The sequence below is a fragment of the Sardina pilchardus genome, chromosome 1 (genome assembly GCF_963854185.1).
Source record: "Sardina pilchardus chromosome 1, fSarPil1.1, whole genome shotgun sequence".
Classification (NCBI taxonomy): Eukaryota; Metazoa; Chordata; class Actinopteri; order Clupeiformes; family Clupeidae; genus Sardina; species Sardina pilchardus.
The window spans coordinates 5,396,462-5,423,491 of record NC_084994.1 but is presented as its reverse complement, the minus strand read 5'-3'; the positions used below and the strand labels follow the sequence as shown (position 1 = coordinate 5,423,491).

The window sequence follows — 27,030 nt, the reverse complement described above, 5'->3', positions numbered from 1 at the left end:
TCATTTAGGGCAGAGTAAACCTCTGGCTGGTGCCAGGTCTCTGTCAGACACATGAAATCAAGTCCTCTCTCCCTGATGTGTTCTTCAATCAGTGTGGATTTGTTGTTGATGGATTGAGCATTGAAAAGTTCGAATTTTACCAATGACTGTGGGATGAATCTCTGTACAGGTCGCAAAACACTTAAGTCCACTCCATGAGATGTATCCATCCGACTGTGCGAGGCCCTGCTGGAATGCGGAGATCTCGCGATATTTCCAGTGTTGTCTGAAACTGAAACTGATGCGAGAGTCCTCTGACGATGCGTCTGCCGTGTGACGGGTGACCACCACAGAGATGGGATGTTTGTGGTAGAGCAGGCTGCATGCTTATGATAGATGAAGTTTCGTTGTCGACCGGAGCCTCTATGAGTGTGGCGACGGCGGCGAAGTATGCCTGCTACCCGACAAACATGGAGCACGTCATCTCCGAGCTTCGTATCGGTGGAGGTGTACTGCCGAAGTTCCAGGGCTGTGTAATGAATTCCTCCCATAGACGCTCCGACACATTAACTCAGTCCAGAGTGTGTTATCAGCGCTGTCACACTGGCTGCTTACCTGGGCAGTCAACCGACTAGCTCCAGCTGCTGGACAGTCAACCGACTTAACCAGCAGAGGTCCGTAGTTGAGAGATGGAGAGATGCAAGCAGGACAGGACAGGACGCACAGGTGGATTCACGCAGAGCAAGGCAGGCAGATAGACAGGCAGGCAGGCAAACAAGCGGCAGCAGTAAGTAGCCTTCACTATGATGACCGTCAGCCAGCCTTAACTTCTCAATATAGCGCTACCACGGCGGAAAATGCAATAAAAATAACGAAAATAAAGAGCGGAATATATACACTTAATAATACTATATACTGATTGGGAAAATATTGACATGGAATTATAAAACTTTTAAAAGAGTCAAACATAAACATGCCAGATGGAGCGGCGCAAGTCTCGCCAGCATTCCGTAACCTAGCAACAAAAAACCTTTTTATGAACTCTCGTATCATTACTTCATTGAGAATTATTTACATGCAGTGCTGTAGTGGTACAATAAAAGGTGGGTAAACTATGAATTCTGTGACCTTTGTAAAGTGGACAGTGCCATGCGGTTTTGGATTTCTGAGGTAAAGTGGAGGTTATACTTCAATGTTTATAAGAAGACCAAGTATTAAGTGGTTCCTGTGTTGATGAGTGTACATATTGTGAATGTAGATAATACAGTGTGATTGTGTAATGTTAAAATTTGCAGTTGTTAAATAAACTTTTTGAAAGGGGGAGAAATTAATATTGGTAGAACTCTGTTTCTGAAATTTTAGAGGTGGATAAACTAAAATAAAAGGTGGATAATCTAATAAAAGGTGGATGAACTCTAATTTGAGGTGAATTAACTCTATTTCTGAGATTGTCGAGGTGGATAAACTCTGTCTCCGCTATTTCAGAGGTGAATAAACTCTAATATGATGTGGATAAACTCTACTTCTGAGATTGTAGAGGTGGATAAATTGTAGAGATGCACCGATCGATCAGCTGGTGACCGGAATCGGCCGATTTTCACGTGATCGGCCATGACCGGCGACCGGCCGGTCAGTCTGAGAAATGCAGATTTTATGCCGGTCAAATGCACTCGTACGGACTTGTAACAACATCACTTAGCTGAGTTAGCAAAGTTTGATGAAGCTAGCAAAGGCCAACAGTCAGGGCTGGATTAAGCTCTTATACTGAGTTTTTCTATGCAGCGAACGCTGTGCTTTGCCATATTGCGTGGAATTTACTAAGCTGTCACTTCAGGTTACAGCGATCATCTCCGCCCGTCTTTGCCACTAATTGCGTGCCCACAGCTGAACCACACACGCTGTCAACAAGCAGCGACATAGTCTAGGAGTAGTTATACTGCACTTAAGACGAGACACAGCAGGAATAAACATTTTGCTCCGGTTTGCCACCTTAGAATGTATTCTTTCGCACTACTACAACAACAAAGTCCGATTTTCACATTTAGAGGCTTAATTTCATTACCTTTTGTCTACCGCGACCGTGATAGAAAACATATCATGTGTGGTGTCGTTGGAAAGCTGTGTTCCTCCTGCATGACATTATGGCATCCAAATATAGACACTTCCTTTGTATCCGCAAGCAATCGCGAAAGTTCCAAGAAGAGTGTAGACTGAGAATTGCATATGGCTGTGTTTCAAGGCTGTTTTCTCAAAATTAGTTTTTTTTTTTTGCAATTTTCCAACATCTCAAGCCTATGTAGCACCTATGTATACCAAATTATCCAGTTACACTTATCAGTAGCATATTCTGAAGATATCTACAGTTGGATATTGGATGTGAGAAGAAAAACAGTGTTCCCACAGTGCATTTCAATTAGGCCTAGTAGCCTAGTGTGTGATATTAATGTCCCACACTGGAAATACTGCAGCTGAAGAGGACTTGAAGAAGAATCTGTTTACCAGCCACTGATAAGTTGATTCCATTTCTATATTAACATGTTGTATTAAGAAAAGATAGAAAATAACTATTTGTGTGTGCTGACAAGTGGTTAGAAGAAATGAAATCGGAATCGGCCGGTCTAATTCTATGAAAAATCGGAATCGGCCAAAAAATTGCAATCGGTGCATCTCTAATAAATTCTACTTCTGAGATTGTAGGTGGATAAAATGTGTTTATTTGTGTCCACCCCAACCCCACCCCCACCTGCCCTCCTGTGTGAAGCTCTGGTCATGTCCACCTGAAGACCATCTCCACCTCCACCTACCCTCCTGTGTGAAGCTCTGGTCATGTCCACCTGAAGACCATCTCCACCTCCACCTGCCCTCCTGTGTGAAGCTCCGGTCATGCCCACCTGAAGACCATCTCCACCCCCACCTGCGCTCCTTTGTTTGATTCCTGCAGGTAGAGTTCTGGTCATGCCCACCTGAGGACCATCAGATGTGTGAATGGTGCTCCTACATATGGAATTATTTCCCATAATCCTTTGTCAGTGTAGTTAACATTCCAAAACCCTCACAGTTTGCAGTGGGTAGGGAATAGGCAATTCAGCACAGGGGCCAGAACACAATAGTAGCTAACACCTATTACTGTGTAGGCCTGCAAAGTGCTTTCTATTGATCCCAGACAGCTAGAATACCAATGACAAGGTTACTCACTCTGCTGTGCACACACTTGTGCTTTTTATGTTTCAAAAAATCAGAATTACACTTTCTGCTTCCTACATCTACAGTAATGCTGGCCATATCAGTGCCCTAAGCAAGCTGCTTTAATGCCCCCCCCCCCCCCCCCCTCCCTAAAAAAGAAGAACAAAAAAATAGGAGAACATTTGGTTAGATTCAAATCTAACTGTGAAATTAGGGGAAGAAAGTTCCTGATCATAGTTTACACATTTGATGGTCGTCATGGGGACATGGATCAAGTTACCTCAAAGGATGCAGACCGACTGCCACTGATTACAAAAGTGTTCTTGTCATTAATGAGCTCCTTACAAAGCATTCATAAACCTTTTGTAAGGGTACATTTATTTTAAAATGAATGATAAAACCACTCTATTATAGTTCTTTTGCAGTTTGTGATGTAGAAATATATTAATTTCTTCCACACTGAAAACACCAAAATTGCTATTTTGTGTTTGTATGTGAGTGATATCTTGTGAGTAATTGCTTTTAAAAAATGTTTCTATGCAAAATGCCATTTCAGATAAAACAAAGTTTATTAAAAAAAAAAAAAAAACATGGTGAGATACCTTGTCATGGACATGCATGCAGTGTTGAACGTATTCAAGACATTAATATACAATGGTAAACTCAGTTATTATCAAAGCAACTTTCATGATGAAAGTTAATCTGACATGAGCGTTGTAGTTTATTCCAGGATGTCTGCTGTCATTTATCTTCTGATTTTGCATTCATTCAGTTTATTGTTCAACAGCAAAAACATTATGATTTTCCAATCATTTCTGATGAATTCTAGAAAAAAATATAATTTTCATTTTAAGATCAAATGGTGAGTTTCTCTTAATTGCATACGTGTGCCCTCTGGTAAATCCTGAGATCTGATTCATGCAGCAAACCCTGAACTGTGACTCATCAGTAAACCCTGAACTGTGACTCATCAGTAAACCCTGAACTGTGACTCATCAGTAAACCCTGAACTGTTATACATCTGCAAACCTTTTAGTCAATTCATCATTTAATGTGTCATTCTGATGGGTCCTAAAATCTATGGATCATCTGGTGTTTCTTGAGATAGCTCATTAAAGTAAAAACCTTTCCACAGTCAGTGCACTGATATGGCTTATCTTTTGTATGTGTGCGCTGATGGACAGTGACCTCTGTCTTAGTCCTGAAACTTTTCCCACATGTTTTGCACTGATATGGCTTTTTCCCTGTATGGATACTCTGGTGTCTCTTGAGACTGCTCATTAAAGTAAAAGCCTTTCCACAGTCAGTGCACTGATATGGCTTTTCTCCTGTATGGGTACTCTGGTGTCTCTTGAGACTGCTCATTTGACTAAAACCCTTTCCACAGTCAGTGCACTGATATGGCTTTTCTCCTGTATGTGTGTGCTGATGTAAGGTGACCTCTATCTTAGTCCTGAAACTTTTCCCACATGTAGTGCACTGATATGGCTTTTCTCCAGTGTGGATACTCTGGTGTGCCTTGAGACTGCTCATTTGACTAAAACCCTTCCCACAGTCAGTGCACTGATATGGTTTTTCTCCTGTATGTGTGCGCTGATGGATGGTCACCTCTCTCTTAGTCCTGAAACTTTTCCCACATGTAATGCACCGATATGGCTTTTGTCCTGTATGGATACTCTGGTGTGCCTTGAGACTGCTCATTTGACTAAAACCCTTTCCGCAGTCAGTGCACTGATATGGCTTTTCTTCTGTATGTGTGTGCTGATGTAAGGTGACCTCTATCTTAGTCCTGAAACTTTTCCCACATGTAGTGCGCTGATATGGCTTTTCTCCTGTATGGATACTCTCGTGTGCCTTGAGACTGCTCATTTGACTAAAACTCTTTCCGCAGTCAGTGCACTGATATGGCTTTTCTCCTGTGTGGGTCATCTGGTGTGTCTTGAGACTGCTCATTTGACTAAAACTCTTTCCGCAGTCAGTGCACTGATATGGCTTTTCTCCTGTATGTGTGCGCTGATGTTTAGTAAGAGAACCGCTCTCCCTGAATCTCTTCCCACATGTAGTGCACTGATATGGCTTTTCACCAGTATGGATCATCTGGTGTGTCTTGAGGCTAGATATACGTCTAAAAGTGTTTCCACAGTCACTGCACTGATATGGCTTATCTCCTGCGTGGATGGTCTGGTGTGCCTTTAGGCTAGATGTTTGACTAAAAACCTTTCCACAGTCAGTGCACTGATATGGCTTTTCTCCAGTATGTGTGCGCTGATGGATGGTGACCTCTCTCTTAGTATTGAAACTCTTCCCACATGTAGTGCACTGATATGGTTTTTCTCCTGTATGTGTGTGCTGATGTAAGGTGACCTCTATCTTAGTCCTGAAACTCTTCCCACATGTTGTGCACTGATATGGCTTTTCTCCAGTATGAATCCTCTGGTGTTTCTTGAGATTGCTCATTTGACTAAAACCCTTCCCACAGTCAGTGCACTGATATGGTTTTTCTCCTGTATGTGTGTGCTGATGAAAGGTGACCTCTCTCTTAGTCCTGAAACTTTTCCCACATGTAGTGCACTGATATGGCTTTTCTCCTGTATGTGTGCGCTTATGTTTAGTAAGAGAACTGCTCTCCCTGAATCTCTTCCCACATGTAGTGCACTGATATGGCTCTTCACCAGTATGGATCCTCTGGTGTGTCTTGAGGCTATATCTACGTCTAAAAGTGTTTCCACAGTCAGTGCACTGATATGGCTTTTCTCCAGTATGTGTGCGCTGATGAATGGTGACCTTCACCTTTGTCTTGAAACTCTTCCCACATGTAGTGCGCTGATATGGCTTTTCTCCTGTGTGGATGGTCTGGTGTGACTTCAGGTGATTCCTCTTATGAAAGCTCTTTCCATGTTTGCTATGATGACCTTCCATCTCCCCAGCACATCTCATCTTATCTGTGTTGATTTCTTGATGATTTGCTAAAGAAAGACAATAAAACTTTTTTAAACACATTACTATTATTATGTTTGATTTTGCTTCAATAATTCCAGTAGTTCCAGTAGCCAAAACACTAATGAGTATCATACTTGTAGGAGAAGAGTCTTTCTGACCATGCCCTCTTACATCAGCCTCTTCCTCCTCTTTAATGTCCATGATGTCTGACATGTTTGTTTCAGTCTTGCACACATGATCCTCTCCAGGGTTTTCCTTCTGAACTGTAGACAGATACTCTTGAAGGAAATCATCAAACTCTTCTTCTTTTATCTCCTTCACTGGCACAGGCAGCAGTGTAGGTCCAGTAAATCCTGACATTTCAGACTCTAGTTCTGTGCTGTGAAACAAATCCAGCCAATTATTACATTTGAATCACATTTGTAACTTACAACTACAGTAATAAAGATTAAATAGCAGACAACTGCAAATAAAGAAATACAATATAGTAGTTGAACACAGATCTAGTGTATGTGTTGAGATTGTCCCAGTGCCTACCTTTGAGCAGGTGAGTTCAGAAATCTGACTCCACTAGGTGGTGTTTATATACTGCCTCTTCTCTCTGGCCCACTGGGTTCATCCAATCAGTGACAGGAGCCTTTATGATGCAAATTAGAATGATAGAGCATCAAGTGGGCGTGGCCATATATGCACTTTCTGACACTGAACAAAGGAGGGTAAGTGGGGTAATTAGCAAACCCCAAAGGAGGGCAGATGGGTAATTAAGACACCACAAAGGAGGGCAGATGGGTAATTAACACAGGGTGGGGGTATTCGGTTTTTAAGTGATGTTGTAATAATGGGATAATAAATAGTTTTCCGGGTCCAACGGCTTTCAAACTCACATGTTATTCTCCATAGACAGTAAAACAAACTATTATTTTACGCTATTCTGACTAGCCTTTAAGAAAATTGTCATCTTATACGGACTTGTTGACTCAACCTAATCAAATCTATATTTTTCGCGGAAGCCTGGACATTACCCATTCATATATCATCTGGCTACATAGCTACAGTGATTACTTTGTTAAAGTTTAGCGATTTTGTTTTAAAACCGCTAAAACGAAGGTGGTGATGACAAAGTTTACAAGTAGCAAAACCCGTCTGGCTGCGCTAATAAACGTCTTTTCACAAAATATCTGCTGGGTCCGTGACGTCGGACTTAACAACCGAATAGGTACTGAACAAAGAAAGCTGCTGTAATTACTTGTCAATATTGCACAGTATTCCAATGAGTTGGAAAATTTTACTAAAAACCTTGGGCAGCATATCAACACAATCAATCTGTTTTCTGAGCTCACATGGATATAGGAGAGCACTAGGATGTTGTAGACCAACACACAACAAAAGTATTTATCAGTATGACTAAACTACATTTATTAATTGCTATATTAAAAACATAACAAATGTATATGACTGAAATACATTTCTTGATTGCTATATTACAAACACACAACACATGTAATTATCAGGACGACTAAACTACATTTCTTGATTGCTATATTACAAACACACAATATTGTGTGTTTGTAATATAGCAATCAAGAATGTAGTTTAGTCATACTTATTATAATCATCAGTGCGTCTAAACTACATTTCTCTTTCTCTTCTCTTTCAACACAGCTGTATTTGACCAACAGTGCAACTGAATGTCTTTGTTTGGCATTAAGTCCTCTTGTAATAATATTGACTGATGCAATAGTAATTCCAACATCAGGTTTGCTCTGAACTGCAGCTTGGATGATATTCCTCATTCTCTAGGCTGCTTTGGAGAAAGGTGTGTGGAAGTATGAAATGGCAGGAGTGTCAAAGCACTCAGGGACAGGTTTTGTGTTAATAATAGAACAATTATTTTGTTTACACAAAATTGCTCGTTTGTATGTTAAACCCTTTGAAACCAAGGCTATTTTCAGTGTAATTGTGCTATCTTTACTTGTAAGTAGGGATGCACCAAATCCAGATTATTGGGGTTCGGCCGAATACCGAATCCACTGGTTACGATTCTGCCGAATCTGAAACCAAAAACCGAATCCTGTTCCCATCTTCAGTCCATTAACACAGTAAACACCTTAATGAAGAAAATAACATCCACTGCAGTGTATATTTCCTTTTAGTATTATTTTATTGTTATTTAAATAGTTATTTCACATTCCTTCCATACTGAAAACACCAAATTGCTATTTTTTGTTTGTATGTGAGTGATATCTTGGGAGTAATTTCTTAAAAAAATGTTTGACTGAAGAAGCCATTTCAGATAAAAGAAAAATGTATTTAAAAAAAAAAAAAACATGGTGAGATACCTTGCCATGGAGATGGTCATGCAGTGTTGAACTTACAATGATAACATTAACCCTTTAACCGCCACGGTCGAGTTAACTCGACAAAATGCGGTACTGTTTAAGACGGTCGATTTTGTCAAACAGGGTGTCAAATTTCATTCAAACTCCCTGCCACTAGTTGGCAGACATGTCATACTACGTCCCCGACGCAGAATTACGTCATGCTTCTATACAAAATATTCGAGCAAGGTCACTTTAAACCCGTGCGGAATATCAGCTGAGCTAGCTTGCTTGTAAGCCATTGTATCAGAGCGGTATTGTGAACGTAAACGAGTATTAGCATTAGATAATCGTCTAAACACATGGAAAAAGTTTACCAGGAATGAAGTGTTGGGTCTTCTGTTCGCTGACAGTTATTCTGAAGGGAAATATCTGCCTTCAGAAGATGACGAGGATTTGTTTATTCACACGCGTCTCCGCCTAGCAATGCTGAAGCTGCAATGTGAGAGATAAGTCCTACACCAAGCACACACGTGGATCCTTTGCCCAATGTCAGTGTTAGGAACATTATTTCACGGGTCTAGGTGTTCATAGGGAAGTTAGAAGACCCTCATCAGACGTGTTATTTGTGTAGAGAACGACCGTATTGGTCTGGGCACTGTCATTTTATCGCGGCAGCCATTTCGCCCTTTCGTTTTCATTGTGCCTCTCCATAATTGCGAGGACAGGTAACGTGATGGAGAATTTGTCTAATACTATTGGGTATGTCGGTATGGAGGTCGAAGTGTCCATAGGAGAACTGTGGGGCATCGTAGCAGCAGTATAGTCGCAATGAGAATGAGAACGAAAGCCACTCCACTCGGGAGGCGCGCGTGGCAGATCCAGGTTGCCGTCAGACAAAATAGGCAACAGGTAGGCAGTGCGGTTGATTTTTTTATGTTATGCCTTGCAATGAGAAGTAGGCATATCGTGAAACAGTTAGCAGACCCTCATTACATGTTGGTTGTGTGGATAACGAACGCTTACGGCCGGGGCAATGTGTTTTTTTTTATAGCGCGCTAGCCATCCCTCGACAGTGACCTTGTGCCTCTCCATAATCGGAGGAGGACGGTAATGTAGTGGAGCCTTTGTCTAATATCAATAGATGTGTTAGACGAGGTCGAAGTGTCCATAGGATAGCTTGGGGAAACGTAGCAGCAGTGTAGGCAGTCGCAAGGAGAATGAGAAAGAACAGCCATGCTGATTTTCTCCACTCGGCAGGCGCGCGTGGCAGACCTTACTGCAGGCTGTCGTCAGACACAATAGGCAACAGGTGGGCAGTGTGGGGTGGGATTTTATGTTATGCCTTGCATTGAGAAGTACCATGAAACACTACAAGAAGTGTCACCTGGATGAATAGGGATTCATTATATTTACAATAAAAAGCCTGCTACAGAAATGTGCATTCCCATCATCTTTCCATTTATTATTTATTACACTATTGATTTACTATTTCCCTGACCATTTAGTATGGCACAATGTGTGTTCTTTTTGTGTGTACATGTCCTTGTGATGTGAATGTCTGTCAACTAAAAATAATAATAATAAAAAAAAAAACTCAAAGTGGCAGATCTAAAGGCCATAGTCAGACAAAATACAGGTGTAGGCAGTGTGTAATGGGCCTTTGTGTTGTGCCCTGCAATTAGAGGTACAACACCATGAAACACTACAAGAAGTGTCACCTGTATGAATAGGGATTCATTATCTCTATGGCAAAAGGCCTGCTACATAAATTCGCAGCATCATCATCATTCCCATCATCTGTATGATTCAGTATGGTACAATGTTTGTTCTTTTTGTGTTTTCATGTCCTGGTGATGTGTATGTCTCTCAGCAAAAAAATATTAATAATAATAATATTAATATTTTTATAATAATATAAAACAAATCATAAAAATTCAAAAATCAAGATGGCCGCCACCATATGACGTCATTATGACGTCATAATATGCAAATTAGTTGGATACATTTAATCCCTACATAAACTTTGGGTCATCCTTAATATTTCTCTGATTTACAGAAAGTCTCTATCTCTTATCACTTTTAAGTTAAAGCCTTTTGAAATTAATATGTCAAAATTGAATGTTTTTGGAAAAAACCTCTGGCGCCTAAAGGGTTAATTATAGCTTTTCTAAACTCATATATTATCAAAGCAACGTTCATGATGAAAGTTAATCTGACATGAGAGTTGTAGTTTTATCAAGGATGTCTGGTGTCATTTATCTCCTGATTTTGCTTTCATTCAGTTTATTGTTCAACAGCAAAAAAGATTATGATTTTCCAATCATTTCTGATGAATTCTAGAAAATATGTATTTTTTATTCAAGATCAGATGGTGAGCCTCTCTTAATTGCAGACGTGTGCTGTCTGTTAAATCCTGAACTGTGATTCATCAGTAAACCCTTTAGTCAATTCAGCATTTCTAATGTGTCACTCTAGTTTGCATGTTCTGATGGGGCCTAAGATGTATGGATCACCTGGTGTCTCTTGAGATTGCTAATTTGACTAAAAGCCTTTCCACAGTCAGTGCACTGATATGGCTTTTCTCCTGTATGTGTGCGCTGATGGACGGTGACCTCTGTCTTAGTCTTGAAACTTTTCCCACATGTAGTGCACTGATATGGCTTTTCCCCAGTATGGATACTCTGGTGTGCCTTGAGATGGCTCTTTTGACTAAAACCCTTTCCGCAGTCAGTGCACTGATATGGCTTTTCTCCTGTGTGGATTCTCTGGTGTACCTTGAGATTGGTCATTTGACTAAAACTCTTTCCGCAGTCAGTGCACTGATATGGCTTTTCTCCTGTATGTGTGTGCTGATGGAAGGTGACCTCTATCTTAGTCCTGAAACTTTTCCCACATGTAGTGCACTGATATGGCTTTTCTCCAGTATGGATACTCTGGTGTGTCTTGAGATTGCTCATTTGACTAAAACCCTTTCCACAGTCAGTGCACTGATATGTTTTATCTCCTGTATGTGTGCGCTGATGGATGGTCACCTCTCTCTTAGTCCTGAAACTTTTCCCACATGTAGTGCACTGATATGGCCTTTCTCCAGTATGGGTCCTCTGGTGTGTCTTGAGAGAAGATGTTTGTCGAAAAGTCTTTCCACAGTCAATGCACTGATATGGCTTTTCCCCAGTATGGATCCTCTGGTGTTTCTTGAGGCTAGATGTAAGACTAAAAGACATTCCACAGTCGGTGCACTGATATGGCTTTTCTCCAGTGTGGGTCCTCTGGTGAGTCTCAAGATGATACATCCTATTGAAAGTCTTTCCACATTGAGGACATGGGGAGAGCTTTTCTCCATTATGTGTCAACTGATGCATGGAGAGACCCAAACTGTCACTGAAACTCTTCCCACATACACTGCACTGATACGGCTGTTCTCCTGTGTGGATGGTCTGGTGTGCCTTCAGGTGATTCCTCATACGGAACCTCTTTCCATGTTTATTACGATGATGTTTCATCTCCCCAGCACATCTCATCCCATCTGTGTTGATTTCTTGATGATTTGCAAGAAAATGACAACAATTTAAATTATATCAAATATTATTATAGAAAACTATTTGAAACACATGTTATTATTATAATTACTATTATTATTATTATTATAGTTATTATTATTAGTATTATTATTATTATAAGTAGTAGTAGTATTAGTAGTAGTAGTAGTAATGTAATTCATGTTTGTTTTTTGCTTCAATAATTCCAGTTGTTCCAGTAGCCAAAACACTAATGAGTATCTCACCAGTAGGAGAAGAGTCTTTCTGACCATGCCCTCTTACATCAGCCTCTTCCTCCTCTTTAATGTCCATGATGTCTGACATGTTTGTTTCAGTCTTGCACACATGATCCGCTCCAGGGTTTTCCTTCTGAACTGTAGACAGATACTCTTGAAGGAAATCATCAGACTCTTCTTCTTTTATCTCCTTCACTGGCACAGGCAGCAGTGTAGGTCCAGTAAATCCTGACATTTCAGACTCTAGTTCTGTGCTGTGAAACAAATCCAGCCAAATATGTGAATCACATTTGTAACTTACAGCTACAATAATAAAGATTAAAGAGCAAATAAAGGAATGCAATATAGTAGTTGAACACAGATCTAGTGTATGTGTTGAGAGAGTCCCAGTGCCTACCTTTGAACAGGTGAGTTCAGAAATCTGACTCCACTAGGTGATTTATATACTGCCTCTTCTCTCTGGCCCACTGGGTTCATCCAATCAGTGACAGGAGCCTTTATGATGTAAATTAGAATGATAGGGCATCAAGTGGGCGTGGCCATATATGCAGTTTCAGACACTGAACAAAAGAGGCCAGGTGGGGTAATTAGCACTCCACAAAGGAGGGCAGATGGGTAATTAACACTCCCCAAAGGAGGGCAGGTTCGGGGGCAGATGGGTAATTAACACTCCCCAAAGGAGGGCAGGTGAGTGATGTGGAGGTGTAAAAATGCAGGGTGCAGGAGGGTACTGAACCAAGGAAGCTATAGTGGGTGCTTTTCAAATCTGCAGTAAAAGTTATCCAGATCATCAGCAGTCTGCAGGGTGGGGGAATGGTCTCTTGTTATCCAGATCATCAGTAGTCTGCAGGGTGGGGGGATGGTCTCTAATTATCCAGATCATCAGCTAGTCTGCAGGGTGGGGGAATGGTCTCTTGTTATCCAGATCATCAGCCAGTCTGCAGGGTGGGGTAATGGTCTCTAGTTATCCAGATCATCAGCCAGTCTGCAGGGTGGGGGAATGGTCTCTTGTATCCAGATCATCAGCAGTCTTCAGGGTGGGGGAATGGTCTCTAGTTATCCAGATCATCAGCCAGTCTGCAGGGTGGGGGAATGGTCTCTAGTTATCCAGATAATCAGCCAGTCTGCAGGGTGGGGGAATGGTCTCTAGTTATCCAGATCATCAGCCAGTCAGGGTGGGGGAATGGTCTCTTGTTATCCAGATCATCAGCCAGTCTGCAGGGTGGGGGAATGGTCTCTAGTTATCCAGATCATCAGCCAGTCTGCAGGGTGGGGGAATGGTCTCTTGTTATCCAGATCAGCCAGTCTGCAGGGTGGGGGAATGGTCTCTTGTTATCCAGATCATCAGCCAGTCTGCAGGGTGGGGGAATGGTCTCTTGTTATCCAGATCATCAGCCAGTCTGCAGGGTGGGGGAATGGTCTCTAGTTATCTGTGATCTGCCGCAGGCCTTTCCAACCTGGTGCATGGCCATTGGCTGGGAGAATATTAACCCTCTGTGCTGTATCTTCTGATGGTGCCTCTAGTAACATCTACACATCTAGATGAACAACTGTACATGGCATTGCTGTGTGTGTGCTGTATCTTCTGATGGTGCCTTTAGCAACATCTACACATTTAGATCTTCAACTCTAAATGGCATTGCTGTGTCCGTCACCAAGGGCAGTCCAAAGTTCAGGGCATCCGAGTGAAAATTCATAGCAATAAAGTTTGAAAATGTTCAACAGAAACAACCAGAGATCTTTTAGTAAAATGTGTGATACAGTCCAAAATGTTTAGGGCATCCAAGTGAAATTTCCACAATTAAGTTCGAAAATGTCCAACAGAAACAACCAGAGATCTTTTATTAACCCTCTGGAGTCTAAATCCCCCCTGGGGATTTCAAAAACTGTTCCAAACACACATCTCAATCTCTGCTAGTTTTTGTCCTAGGCACATATAAGTGACACCATTAGAAACCTTTAATCAACTATTCTAAATATATATGTTTTGAAAGAGAGTTTACCAATGGCACTTTGTAACAACAGTAAAAGACAATCCTAGGATTTCAGTCCTCTCACAGCAATAAAGTTTGAAAATGTTCAACATAAACAACCAGAGGTCTTTTGTCAAACTATGTGATAGTAGAGGAATTTCTTTCATATAATTTAAAATGAACATCTCGTCTGACTACCTCAATGAGATGCTGTAGACCAGGGGTATTCAATTTAAATTCAAAGAGGGCAAGTTACTAACATGATTTCTTTTTTTCTTTTATTCACCACATTGTGACGTGACGTTTCGGGCCAACAGCCCTTCCTCAGACATAAGATAGGTATCTAGCAGCCCATACTTATACAAATTATACTGATTGAACACCTGACATCACATGATGCAGGTGATTAAAGTGACGAGTGCAAAGTGCTTAAAGTGCTAGTGTGCAAAGAGCCAGTATACAGTAAAGTGCCAACATGCAATAAATAACACAAAGCACAACAGTATTTCAATACACTCATATCACCTATAGTGCCACTAGATCCCTTTAAGGAGTAGTGAATACTAAATACATAAGAATAACAGGCAGCCACATCAATATATGCAATATATACACAACATGAACACCATCAAAGATACAATCAGGAAAAACTGACAGATTGGAAATAAGAAACAAGTTACAGCATTCCAGTCCAAAACCAGGCCAAGAGCAGTTTAAAGAAAGGGACGCAAGTCAAAGTCTTCATTCATTCCTCTAGGGGCTAGAGTGTCCAGTGTGTAAATCCAAAAGGCTTCTTTTTTTAGAAGTAAAGAGTTAGTATCGCCCCCCCTAGTGGGTGTTTTAACCACTTCAATACCACAGTAGCGCAATGAAGACAGATTGTGAGAACACTGAGTAAAATGAACAGCCACAGGGCTTTTAGGGTCATGATTTCTGATGTTGGAACGATGCTCAGAAATTCTGGTCTTTAACGGCCGTGTGGTTTTGCCGATATATGCCAGGCCACACGGGCATTTGAGCATGTATATGACATTCGAGGTGTTACAGGTGATAATCCCATTGATGTTGAAGGACTTCCCTGTGCGCGGGTGGCTGAAAGTGCTCGTCTTCTGTGTAAAGTTACATTGGGTACACCTCCCGCACCTATAATTCCCAGGGGGCGCCGCCTGTAGAAAATGAGGTGTAGTTAGAGATGGAAGGTGTGCTCTCACCAATGAGTTGCGTAGGTTGGGAGGTCTCTTGAAAACCACCCGGGGGGCTGTGGTAAGAGCCTTGAGACCTGGATCTGACTCCACTATGTGCCAATGGCTGTTGATGATGGATTGGATGGGTTTGCCCAGCGGCGAGTACTGGATAATGCAGTTCACGTTAGGTTCCTTTTTCTGGGTCCTGGTCCGTTGAAGGCAATCAGTCTGGGAAACAAGTTCATAGCGACTCCGTGCATCTTTTATCCATTTTGGTTTGTATTGTCTCTGTTCAAAACGCTTCTCCAGGTCGTCGGCTTGGTTTTGATAGTCTTCGTCCTTGCTGCAGATACACCGTATGCGGCTAAACTGGGATATGGGAAGGGCTTTCTTCAGAGCTGTGGGGTGGAAAGATTGTCCATGTAAGATTGAGTTTCTGTCAGTGCTTTTTCTATATAGATTTGACCCCAGTGCATTATCATCTCTGTAAATCAAAACGTCCAAAAAATTCATGCGTTCAGTACTGTGTTCCATAGTGAACCGCAAATGTTGGGAATTGGAATTAATAAACTGATGGAATTTATTTAAATCTACTTCAGACCCATGCCAAACAAAGAAAATATCATCAATGTACCTCCTCCAGTGCGAGATGTTATGGAAGAATGGGTTTCGTAGTTCATTGAAGATGATTTGATGCTCAAAGGGTCCACAGTACAGTGAGGCAAAACTAGGGGCCATTTTCGCACCCATGCTCGTGCCAGATACCTGAAGGTAATAGTCAGAACCAGAGAGGAAAAAATTAGACGTCAGCACAATCTCAAGGAGCTCCACAATGCACTTAGTACTGGGTATGCAGTCTGTCCGTGAGTTGAGAAAGAATTCTGATGCTCCTAACCCACCCTCAAAGGGTACATTTGTGTATAAGGATTCGATGTCCATGGTGACCAGAAAACATGGTTCATTCGTTAGTTCTATTGTTTTTAGAAGTTTTAGAAAGTCCATTGAATCTTTTACATAGGATGGTAGGGCCATCACTAGAGGCTGTAGATAGTAGTCCACAAATGCAGAGATTTTTTCGGTCAGAGAGCCTATGGCCGCAATGATAGGTCGGCCAGGGGGAAAGTCTGTGTACTTCTTATGAATCTTTGGTAAGATATACAAGACTGGTGTGACTGGAAATTTTACAGTCATAAAGGCATGTTCTGGTTTTGAGATATCCCCTGACTCAAGGAAACCATCTAGTTTGTTATTTATCCTTTGTTTAAAGTCCTGTACGGGGTTATGCTGTAATTTCCTATAGAAAGTCGTATTACTCAGCTGCCTCTGAATTTCACCGTCATACGCTGAACGGTCCATTATGACAATAGCTCCCCCTTTATCTGCACTTTGAACCACCAAGGTCTTGTCTTTCTTAATCAGGTCCAATTCCATCCTTTGTTCTTTCGTTAAATTGTTTGCCACTTTATACTCCTTCTTTTTATTCAATAAGAGCGATACATCTTTCTCAACCAGTCTGCAATAGGTGTCTAAAGACGCATTTCTTTTACTGGGCGGGATAAAAGTGCTTTTACCTTTAAAGACGGTCCGCACTGTTGTCACAGCTCTTGTGTTCTCCTCCGTTTGTGCTAGGCCTCTATCCTGAATCCCAGTGTCTTTAATGACTGCAACATCAGAGCCAGAGACATTGGTAGCGTTAGAGCTAAAAAATTCTTTTAGTCTGAGGGTGCGAAAAAATGTATGCAGATCAACAATGGTATCAAAGTCACGGCACTGTGTCGTTGGTACAAACGACAGGCCTTTACTTAAAGCACTCAGACATGTCTCTGACAGTGATTTATTTGAAAGATTAATCACATTCTGTACCTGTTCGGCATTTGACGAGTCCAGTATAGTTGCCCTGGATTTGTTTTTCTTCTTCCCCCGCCTGCATTTCCTCTTCTGTTTGGTCGCTTGTTCTGCGGCGGTGGCCGGGCATGTTCTCCTGAGTCTCCGTCTAAAAAATGCTCACTGGTCTGCGAGTGTGCACTGGATTCGGATTCGTACTCAAAGTCTTGGGTGGCACGTTGACCATTGTGTCTTCCAAACGAGTGCCTACCAGTGTTAGCTCCCCACTTGTTCCTTTTAGTAGGGTTATTTGTTTGTGTAGGGTTTTTCCATTGATACACCCTCCCCGTTTCGTAATCAGCAGCATCTCGCTCAAACTTTGCGCACTTCGTAGCTGTAATTTCTTTTTTGAGTTCAGAGTTCCTAAGTTCACATTCATCAAGAAGCTGTTTAAGTTTCGCAGGCTCAGTGATCTCCTCGGACAATTTCTGTTTGGCGTCAGCAATCTCCTTACGTACTGACGTGAGATTGGAGGAAAGCTCTTGTATCGTTAGAGTCATGAGATCAAAAGAACATTTGTTAAGTATTTCCCCCCATCGTTCATAGAAGGTTTCATTGTCTTTTCCAAAGATTGGGCCTTTATTGATTCTTAGTCCGCGAGGGATTCTTTTCACCCGCATATAATCGCTTAAGGTTACAGCATGAAGGTATAGGCGAACTTCCTTCTCTTGTAATTTCTCCAGGCTCTTTGCTGAACTATCTGCCTTGCTTTTTGTAGTCTCATTGAAGAGAGAGTCTTTTAAAAGAATACGGGAGTAGTCCTGGTCCGTGAACTCAAACGTACCTGAGTTATTTGTGTTCATGGTGGAGGTGGAGGGTAGCCTTCAATACGTGGAGTCAAGGTAGAGTGCAGCAACCAAAAAAGTAATCCAATAGTGTAAGAGCGGGTGCGCACATCTGAGTGTTTCAAAGCAGGTGCTGGACTCAAAAAAAGGCAACAGTAAAAGAACAAAAAAGTCCGCACACTAGGGCTCCAAAATGATTTCTTTTTTTCTTTTATTCACCACATTGTGACGTGACGTTTCGGGCCAACAGCCCTTCCTCAGACATAAGATAGGTATCTAGCAGCCCATACTTATACAAATTATACTGATTGAACACCTGACATCACATGATGCAGGTGATTAAAGTGACGAGTGCAAAGTGCTTAAAGTGCTAGTGTGCAAAGAGCCAGTATACAGTAAAGTGCCAACATGCAATAAATAACACAAAGCACAACAGTATTTCAATACACTCATATCACCTATAGTGCCACTAGATCCCTTTAAGGAGTAGTGAATACTAAATACATAAGAATAACAGGCAGCCACATCAATATATGCAATATATACACAACATGAACACCATCAAAGATACAATCAGGAAAAACTGACAGATTGGAAATAAGAAACAAGTTACAGCATTCCAGTCCAAAACCAGGCCAAGAGCAGTTTAAAGAAAGGGTTTACACACTGGACACTCTACACACTGGACACTCTAGCCCCTAGAGGAATGAATGAAGACTTTGACTTGCGTCCCTTTCTTTAAACTGCTCTTGGCCTGGTTTTGGACTGGAATGCTGTAACTTGTTTCTTATTTCCAATCTGTCAGTTTTTCCTGATTGTATCTTTGATGGTGTTCATGTTGTGTATATATTGCATATATTGATGTGGCTGCCTGTTATTCTTATGTATTTAGTATTCACTACTCCTTAAAGGGATCTAGTGGCACTATAGGTGATATGAGTGTATTGAAATACTGTTGTGCTTTGTGTTATTTATTGCATGTTGGCACTTTACTGTATACTGGCTCTTTGCACACTAGCACTTTAAGCACTTTGCACTCGTCACTTTAATCACCTGCATCATGTGATGTCAGGTGTTCAATCAGTATAATTTGTATAAGTATGGGCTGCTAGATACCTATCTTATGTCTGAGGAAGGGCTGTTGGCCCGAAACGTCACGTCACAATGTGGTGAATAAAAGAAAAAAAGAAATCATTTTGGAGCCCTAGTGTGCGGACTTTTTTGTTCTTTTACTGTTGCCTTTTTTTGAGTCCAGCACCTGCTTTGAAACACTCAGATGTGCGCACCCGCTCTTACACTATTGGATTACTTTTTTGGTTGCTGCACTCTACCTTGACTCCACGTATTGAAGGCTACCCTCCACCTCCACCATGAACACAAATAACTCAGGTACGTTTGAGTTCACGGACCAGGACTACTCCCGTATTCTTTTAAAAGACTCTCTCTTCAATGAGACTACAAAAAGCAAGGCAGATAGTTCAGCAAAGAGCCTGGAGAAATTACAAGAGAAGGAAGTTCGCCTATACCTTCATGCTGTAACCTTAAGCGATTATATGCGGGTGAAAAGAATCCCTCGCGGACTAAGAATCAATAAAGGCCCAATCTTTGGAAAAGACAATGAAACCTTCTATGAACGATGGGGGGAAATACTTAACAAATGTTCTTTTGATCTCATGACTCTAACGATACAAGAGCTTTCCTCCAATCTCACGTCAGTACGTAAGGAGATTGCTGACGCCAAACAGAAATTGTCCGAGGAGATCACTGAGCCTGCGAAACTTAAACAGCTTCTTGATGAATGTGAACTTAGGAACTCTGAACTCAAAAAAGAAATTACAGCTACGAAGTGCGCAAAGTTTGAGCGAGATGCTGCTGATTACGAAACGGGGAGGGTGTATCAATGGAAAAACCCTACACAAACAAATAACCCTACTAAAAGGAACAAGTGGGGAGCTAACACTGGTAGGCACTCGTTTGGAAGACACAATGGTCAACGTGCCACCCAAGACTTTGAGTACGAATCCGAATCCAGTGCACACTCGCAGACCAGTGAGCATTTTTTAGACGGAGACTCAGGAGAACATGCCCGGCCACCGCCGCAGAACAAGCGACCAAACAGAAGAGGAAATGCAGGCGGGGGAAGAAGAAAAACAAATCCAGGGCAACTATACTGGACTCGTCAAATGCCGAACAGGTACAGAATGTGATTAATCTTTCAAATAAATCACTGTCAGAGACATGTCTGAGTGCTTTAAGTAAAGGCCTGTCGTTTGTACCAACGACACAGTGCCGTGACTTTGATACCATTGTTGATCTGCATACATTTTTTCGCACCCTCAGACTAAAAGAATTTTTTAGCTCTAACGCTACCAATGTCTCTGGCTCTGATGTTGCAGTCATTAAAGACACTGGGATTCAGGATAGAGGCCTAGCACAAACGGAGGAGAACACAAGAGCTGTGACAACAGTGCGGACCGTCTTTAAAGGTAAAAGCACTTTTATCCCGCCCAGTAAAAGAAATGCGTCTTTAGACACCTATTGCAGACTGGTTGAGAAAGATGTATCGCTCTTATTGAATAAAAAGAAGGAGTATAAAGTGGCAAACAATTTAACGAAAGAACAAAGGATGGAATTGGACCTGATTAAGAAAGACAAGACCTTGGTGGTTCAAAGTGCAGATAAAGGGGGAGCTATTGTCATAATGGACCGTTCAGCGTATGACGGTGAAATTCAGAGGCAGCTGAGTAATACGACTTTCTATAGGAAATTACAGCATAACCCCGTACAGGACTTTAAACAAAGGATAAATAACAAACTAGATGGTTTCCTTGAGTCAGGGGATATCTCAAAACCAGAACATGCCTTTATGACTGTAAAATTTCCAGTCACACCAGTCTTGTATATCTTACCAAAGATTCATAAGAAGTACACAGACTTTCCCCCTGGCCGACCTATCATTGCGGCCATAGGCTCTCTGACCGAAAAAATCTCTGCATTTGTGGACTACTATCTACAGCCTCTAGTGATGGCCCTACCATCCTATGTAAAAGATTCAATGGACTTTCTAAAACTTCTAAAAACAATAGAACTAACGAATGAACCATGTTTTCTGGTCACCATGGACATCGAATCCTTATACACAAATGTACCCTTTGAGGGTGGGTTAGGAGCATCAGAATTCTTTCTCAACTCACGGACAGACTGCATACCCAGTACTAAGTGCATTGTGGAGCTCCTTGAGATTGTGCTGACGTCTAATTTTTTCCTCTCTGGTTCTGACTATTACCTTCAGGTATCTGGCACGAGCATGGGTGCGAAAATGGCCCCTAGTTTTGCCTCACTGTACTGTGGACCCTTTGAGCATCAAATCATCTTCAATGAACTACGAAACCCATTCTTCCATAACATCTCGCACTGGAGGAGGTACATTGATGATATTTTCTTTGTTTGGCATGGGTCTGAAGTAGATTTAAATAAATTCCATCAGTTTATTAATTCCAATTCCCAACATTTGCGGTTCACTATGGAACACAGTACTGAACGCATGAATTTTTTGGACGTTTTGATTTACAGAGATGATAATGCACTGGGGTCAAATCTATATAGAAAAAGCACTGACAGAAACTCAATCTTACATGGACAATCTTTCCACCCCACAGCTCTGAAGAAAGCCCTTCCCATATCCCAGTTTAGCCGCATACGGTGTATCTGCAGCAAGGACGAAGACTATCAAAACCAAGCCGACGACCTGGAGAAGCGTTTTGAACAGAGACAATACAAACCAAAATGGATAAAAGATGCACGGAGTCGCTATGAACTTGTTTCCCAGACTGATTGCCTTCAACGGACCAGGACCCAGAAAAAGGAACCTAACGTGAACTGCATTATCCAGTACTCGCCGCTGGGCAAACCCATCCAATCCATCATCAACAGCCATTGGCACATAGTGGAGTCAGATCCAGGTCTCAAGGCTCTTACCACAGCCCCCCGGGTGGTTTTCAAGAGACCTCCCAACCTACGCAACTCATTGGTGAGAGCACACCTTCCATCTCTAACTACACCTCATTTTCTACAGGCGGCGCCCCCTGGGAATTATAGGTGCGGGAGGTGTACCCAATGTAACTTTACACAGAAGACGAGCACTTTCAGCCACCCGCGCACAGGGAAGTCCTTCAACATCAATGGGATTATCACCTGTAACACCTCGAATGTCATATACATGCTCAAATGCCCGTGTGGCCTGGCATATATCGGCAAAACCACACGGCCGTTAAAGACCAGAATTTCTGAGCATCGTTCCAACATCAGAAATCATGACCCTAAAAGCCCTGTGGCTGTTCATTTTACTCAGTGTTCTCACAATCTGTCTTCATTGCGCTACTGTGGTATTGAAGTGGTTAAAACACCCACTAGGGGGGGCGATACTAACTCTTTACTTCTAAAAAAAGAAGCCTTTTGGATTTACACACTGGACACTCTAGCCCCTAGAGGAATGAATGAAGACTTTGACTTGCGTCCCTTTCTTTAAACTGCTCTTGGCCTGGTTTTGGACTGGAATGCTGTAACTTGTTTCTTATTTCCAATCTGTCAGTTTTTCCTGATTGTATCTTTGATGGTGTTCATGTTGTGTATATATTGCATATATTGATGTGGCTGCCTGTTATTCTTATGTATTTAGTATTCACTACTCCTTAAAGGGATCTAGTGGCACTATAGGTGATATGAGTGTATTGAAATACTGTTGTGCTTTGTGTTATTTATTGCATGTTGGCACTTTACTGTATACTGGCTCTTTGCACACTAGCACTTTAAGCACTTTGCACTCGTCACTTTAATCACCTGCATCATGTGATGTCAGGTGTTCAATCAGTATAATTTGTATAAGTATGGGCTGCTAGATACCTATCTTATGTCTGAGGAAGGGCTGTTGGCCCGAAACGTCACGTCACAATGTGGTGAATAAAAGAAAAAAAGAAATCATTTTGGAGCCCTAGTGTGCAGACTTTTTTGTTCTTTTACTGTTGCCTTTTTTTGAGTCCAGCACCTGCTTTGAAACACTCAGATGTGTGCACCCGCTCTTACACTATCAAGTTACTAACATGTCCTCCCAGCAAAGGTCTGAATCTTACATTTTCACTCAAAATAGTGTGCCCTGATGTTTACCCTTAGATGCATAGGCTACCAATACCTACACTCTTCCATGAGTGGGGTCAAAAATGACCCCAATTAGAATGCATGCGTTTTTTGCTTTTTAAAAACTCAAATAATGTCTTTCATTTTGGTTAAAGATGATGATTTTTATTATATATTTGTCAAAAAAAAATATTATTTCATGTTTGACATATGATGTATCACTTTTTATTAACATTTTATTACAAAACAGCTTTTAGAAAGGCAAAAAAGGTAAACATAGGTAAATACGGTAACATTTTTAACTTAGAGATATCTTCATGAAACTTTACCAGTTGAATACTCACATAAATAGGAGAAAAAAAAGTATTGCAAGTTTTCTGTATTTATGTTTAAATATGTTAATTAGGTCATGTCTAATTAAATATGCGCTAATTTGCATATATGTTTTGATGCAAATAATCTGACCATTGGAAAAAGCCAGGTTGAAAATTGTTTTTTTTGTAGTGTTAATATATCAAATAAAAAAATCATTTACAGAGGTTATTATGAATATCTTCTTTTGTTATACAGTAAATCAGAAAATACTCCCAATTGGCTTTAAAAAAATGAATTTTCGCCCTATTTTTAGGCATAAAAATAGCCTTCAGGATGGTGAGACTGCTGACATGAGATGTGATAATCAACAGTAAATGTATACCTTACTGCCACACTTGATAAAAATCAAAAGATCCTAGGGTTAACTTTTGAAATTCCATAGAAAATGCTTGGGGTCATTTTTGAGCCCATGTATGCGGATCGGTGGTATTGATACAAAACATGAAATTACTTTAAAAATATAATAATTAGACACAAATCCAAATGGCCTCATGTCAAAGACAACCTATTTGAGGAATACATGGAATGTTAAATGAAAAAAAAAAATTAAAATTAAGAAGATACTGCAAGAAAACAACCTCTGGGATCATTTTTGACCCCACTTATGCATCTAAGGGTTATTAAAATACATTTATCAAAAATCAGAATTACAAATTATAACGTTTTCTACATCTCCAGTAACAGTTTGTGATGAAGAAATAAATGAAATAGTTCATTCAAATTATTTCCTTACAGAAAATAACAAAATGCTGTTTGGTGTTTGTATGTGAGTGATCCCTTTAAAAGAAAAACAAGTTGAACTAAAGGAGCCATGTCCGATAAAAAAAAAAAATGTATTAAAAAAATAAACAAAAACATGGTGAGATACCTTGTCATTGAGATGGCGATGCAGTGTTGTACATATTCAATACATTAATATACAATGATAGAATAACATTTCTAAACTAAGCAACTTTCATGATTGAAGTTAATCTGGCATGAGAGTTGACATTTTATCCAGGATCTGTGGTGTCATTTATCTTCTGATTTGGCCTTCACTCAGTTCATTGTTAAATAGCAAAAAGATGATGATTTTCCAATCATTTCTGATGAATTCTAGAAAATATACTGTATATATATTTTTACGATCAGATGGTGAGCATCTCTTAATTGCATACGTGTGCACTCTGGTAAACCCTGAACTGTGATTCATCAGTAAACCCTTTAATCAATTCAGCATTTCTAAAGTGTCACTCTAGTGTGTACTTTCTGATGGGCCCTAAAATGTATGGATCATCTGATGTCTCTTCAGATTGCTCATTTGACTAAAAGCCTTTCCACAGTCAGTGCACTGATATTGCTTTTCTCCTGTGTGGACAATCTGGTGTTTCTTGAGACTGCACATTTGACTAAAACCCTTTCCGCAGTCAGTGCACTGATATTTCCTTTCTCCTGTGTGGATACTCTGGTGTCTCTTGAGACTGCACATATGACTAAAATCCTTTCCGCAGTCAGGGCACTGATATGGCTTTTCTCCTGTGTGTGTGCGCTGGTGGATGGTGACCTCTTTCTTAGTAATAAAACCCTTTCCACAGTCAGTGCACTGATGTGGCTTTTCTCCTGTGTGGATACTCTGGTGTGCCTTGAGACTGCTCATTATACTAAAAGCCATTCCGCAGGCAATGCACTGATATGGCTTTTCTCCTGTGTGGATACTCTGGTGTGCCTTGAGATTGCTCATTATACTAAAAGACATTCCACAGTCAGTGCACCAATATGGCTTTTCTCCTGTATGTGTGCGCTGATGTTTAGTAAGAGAACCGCTCTCCCTGAAACTCTTCCCACATGTAGTACACTGATATGGCTTTTCACCAGTATGGATCCTCTGGTGTCTCTTGAGGACAGAAGTTTGTCGAAAAGTCTTTCCACAGTAATTACACTGATATGGCTTTTCTCCAGTATGCGTCCTCTGGTGTATCTTGAGGTTAGATCTATGACTAAAAGTCTTTCCACAGTCAGTGCACTGATATGGCTTTTCTCCAGTATGCGTCCTCTGGTGTAGCTTGAGGATAGATCTACGACTTAAAGTCTTCCCACATACACTGCACTGATATGGCTTATCTCCTGCGTGGATGGTCTGGTGTGACTTCAGGTGATTCCTCTTACGGAACCTCTTTCCGTGTTTATTACGATGATGTTTAATTTCCCCAGCAGATCTCATCCCATCTGTGTTGATTTCTTGATGATTTGGAAGAAAACAATTTGAAACACATATTATCATTATTATTATTATTATTATTATTATTATTATTGTCGTTCTTGCAATTTATGTTTGTTTTTTTTAGTAGTAGTTGTAGTAGTAGTAGTAGTAGTAGTAGTAATGTAATTCATTGATTTTTGCTTTAATAATTCCAGTAGTTCCAGTAGCCAAAACACTAATGAGTATCTTACCAGTAGGAGAAGAGTCTGTCTGACCATGCTCTCTTACATCAGCCTCTTCCTCCTCTTTAATGTCCATGATGTCTGACATGTTTGTTTCAGTCTTGCACACAAGATCCGGTCCAGGGTTTTCCTTCTGAACTGTAGACAGATACTCTTGAAGGAAATCATCAAACTCTTCTTCTTTTATCTCCTTCACTGGCACAGGCAGCAGTGTTGGTCCAGTAAATGCTGACATTTCAGACTCTAGTTCTGTGCTGTGAAACAAATCCAGCCAATTATTACATTTGAATCACATTTGTAACGTACAACTACAGTAATAAAGATTAATTAGCAGACAACTGCAAATAAAGACATTCAATACAGTAGTAGTTGAACACAGATCTAGTGTATGTGTTGAGAGTGTCCCAGTGCCTACCTTTGAACAGGTGAGTTCAGAAATCTGACTCCACTAGGTGGTGTTTATATGCTGCCTCTTCTCTCTGGCCCACTGGGTTCATCCAATCAGTGACAGGAGCCTTTATGATGTAAATTAGAATGATAGAGCATCAAGTGGGCGTGGTCATATAAGCACTTTCATACACTGCACAAAGGAGGGTAAGTGGGGTAATTAGCACTCCCCAAAGGAGGGTAGATGGGTAATTAACACACCACAAAGAAGGGCAGATGGGTAATTAACACACCACAAAGGCGGGCATATGGGTAATTAACACTCCCCAAAATAGGACAGATTGGTAATGAACACACTGTGGGTAAAGGTACTGAACAAAGAAAGCTGCTGTAATTACTTGTCAATATTGCACAGTATTCCAATGAGTAGGAAAATTGTATTAAAAAACTTGGGCAGCATATCAACACAACCAATTGGAGTCCATTTTCTGAGCTCACATGGATACAGGAGAGCACTAGGATGTTGTAGACCAACACACAACAAATGTATTTATCAGTATGACTAAACTACATTTCTTGATTGCTATATTAAAAACATACAACAAATGTATATGACTAAAATACATGTATTGATTGCTATATTACAAATCAACTGAAAGAAATGTGCTCTGGAGTTCTCTTTCAACACAG

The 27,030-nt window shown here is 40.8% G+C and overlaps 1 protein-coding gene across 1 annotated transcript in view; it reads right to left on the bottom strand.

Moving 5' to 3' along the window:
• The window catches only part of LOC134081818 (uncharacterized), an 83,729-nt gene that overhangs the window by 36,822 nt on the left and 19,877 nt on the right, over positions 1 to 27,030 (bottom strand). The window contains 3 exon segments of the mRNA XM_062537587.1: positions 4,288 to 6,015; positions 10,937 to 11,896; positions 24,845 to 25,672. Of these exon segments, the coding sequence (XP_062393571.1) occupies positions 4,288 to 6,015; positions 10,937 to 11,896; positions 24,845 to 25,672 (3,516 nt within the window).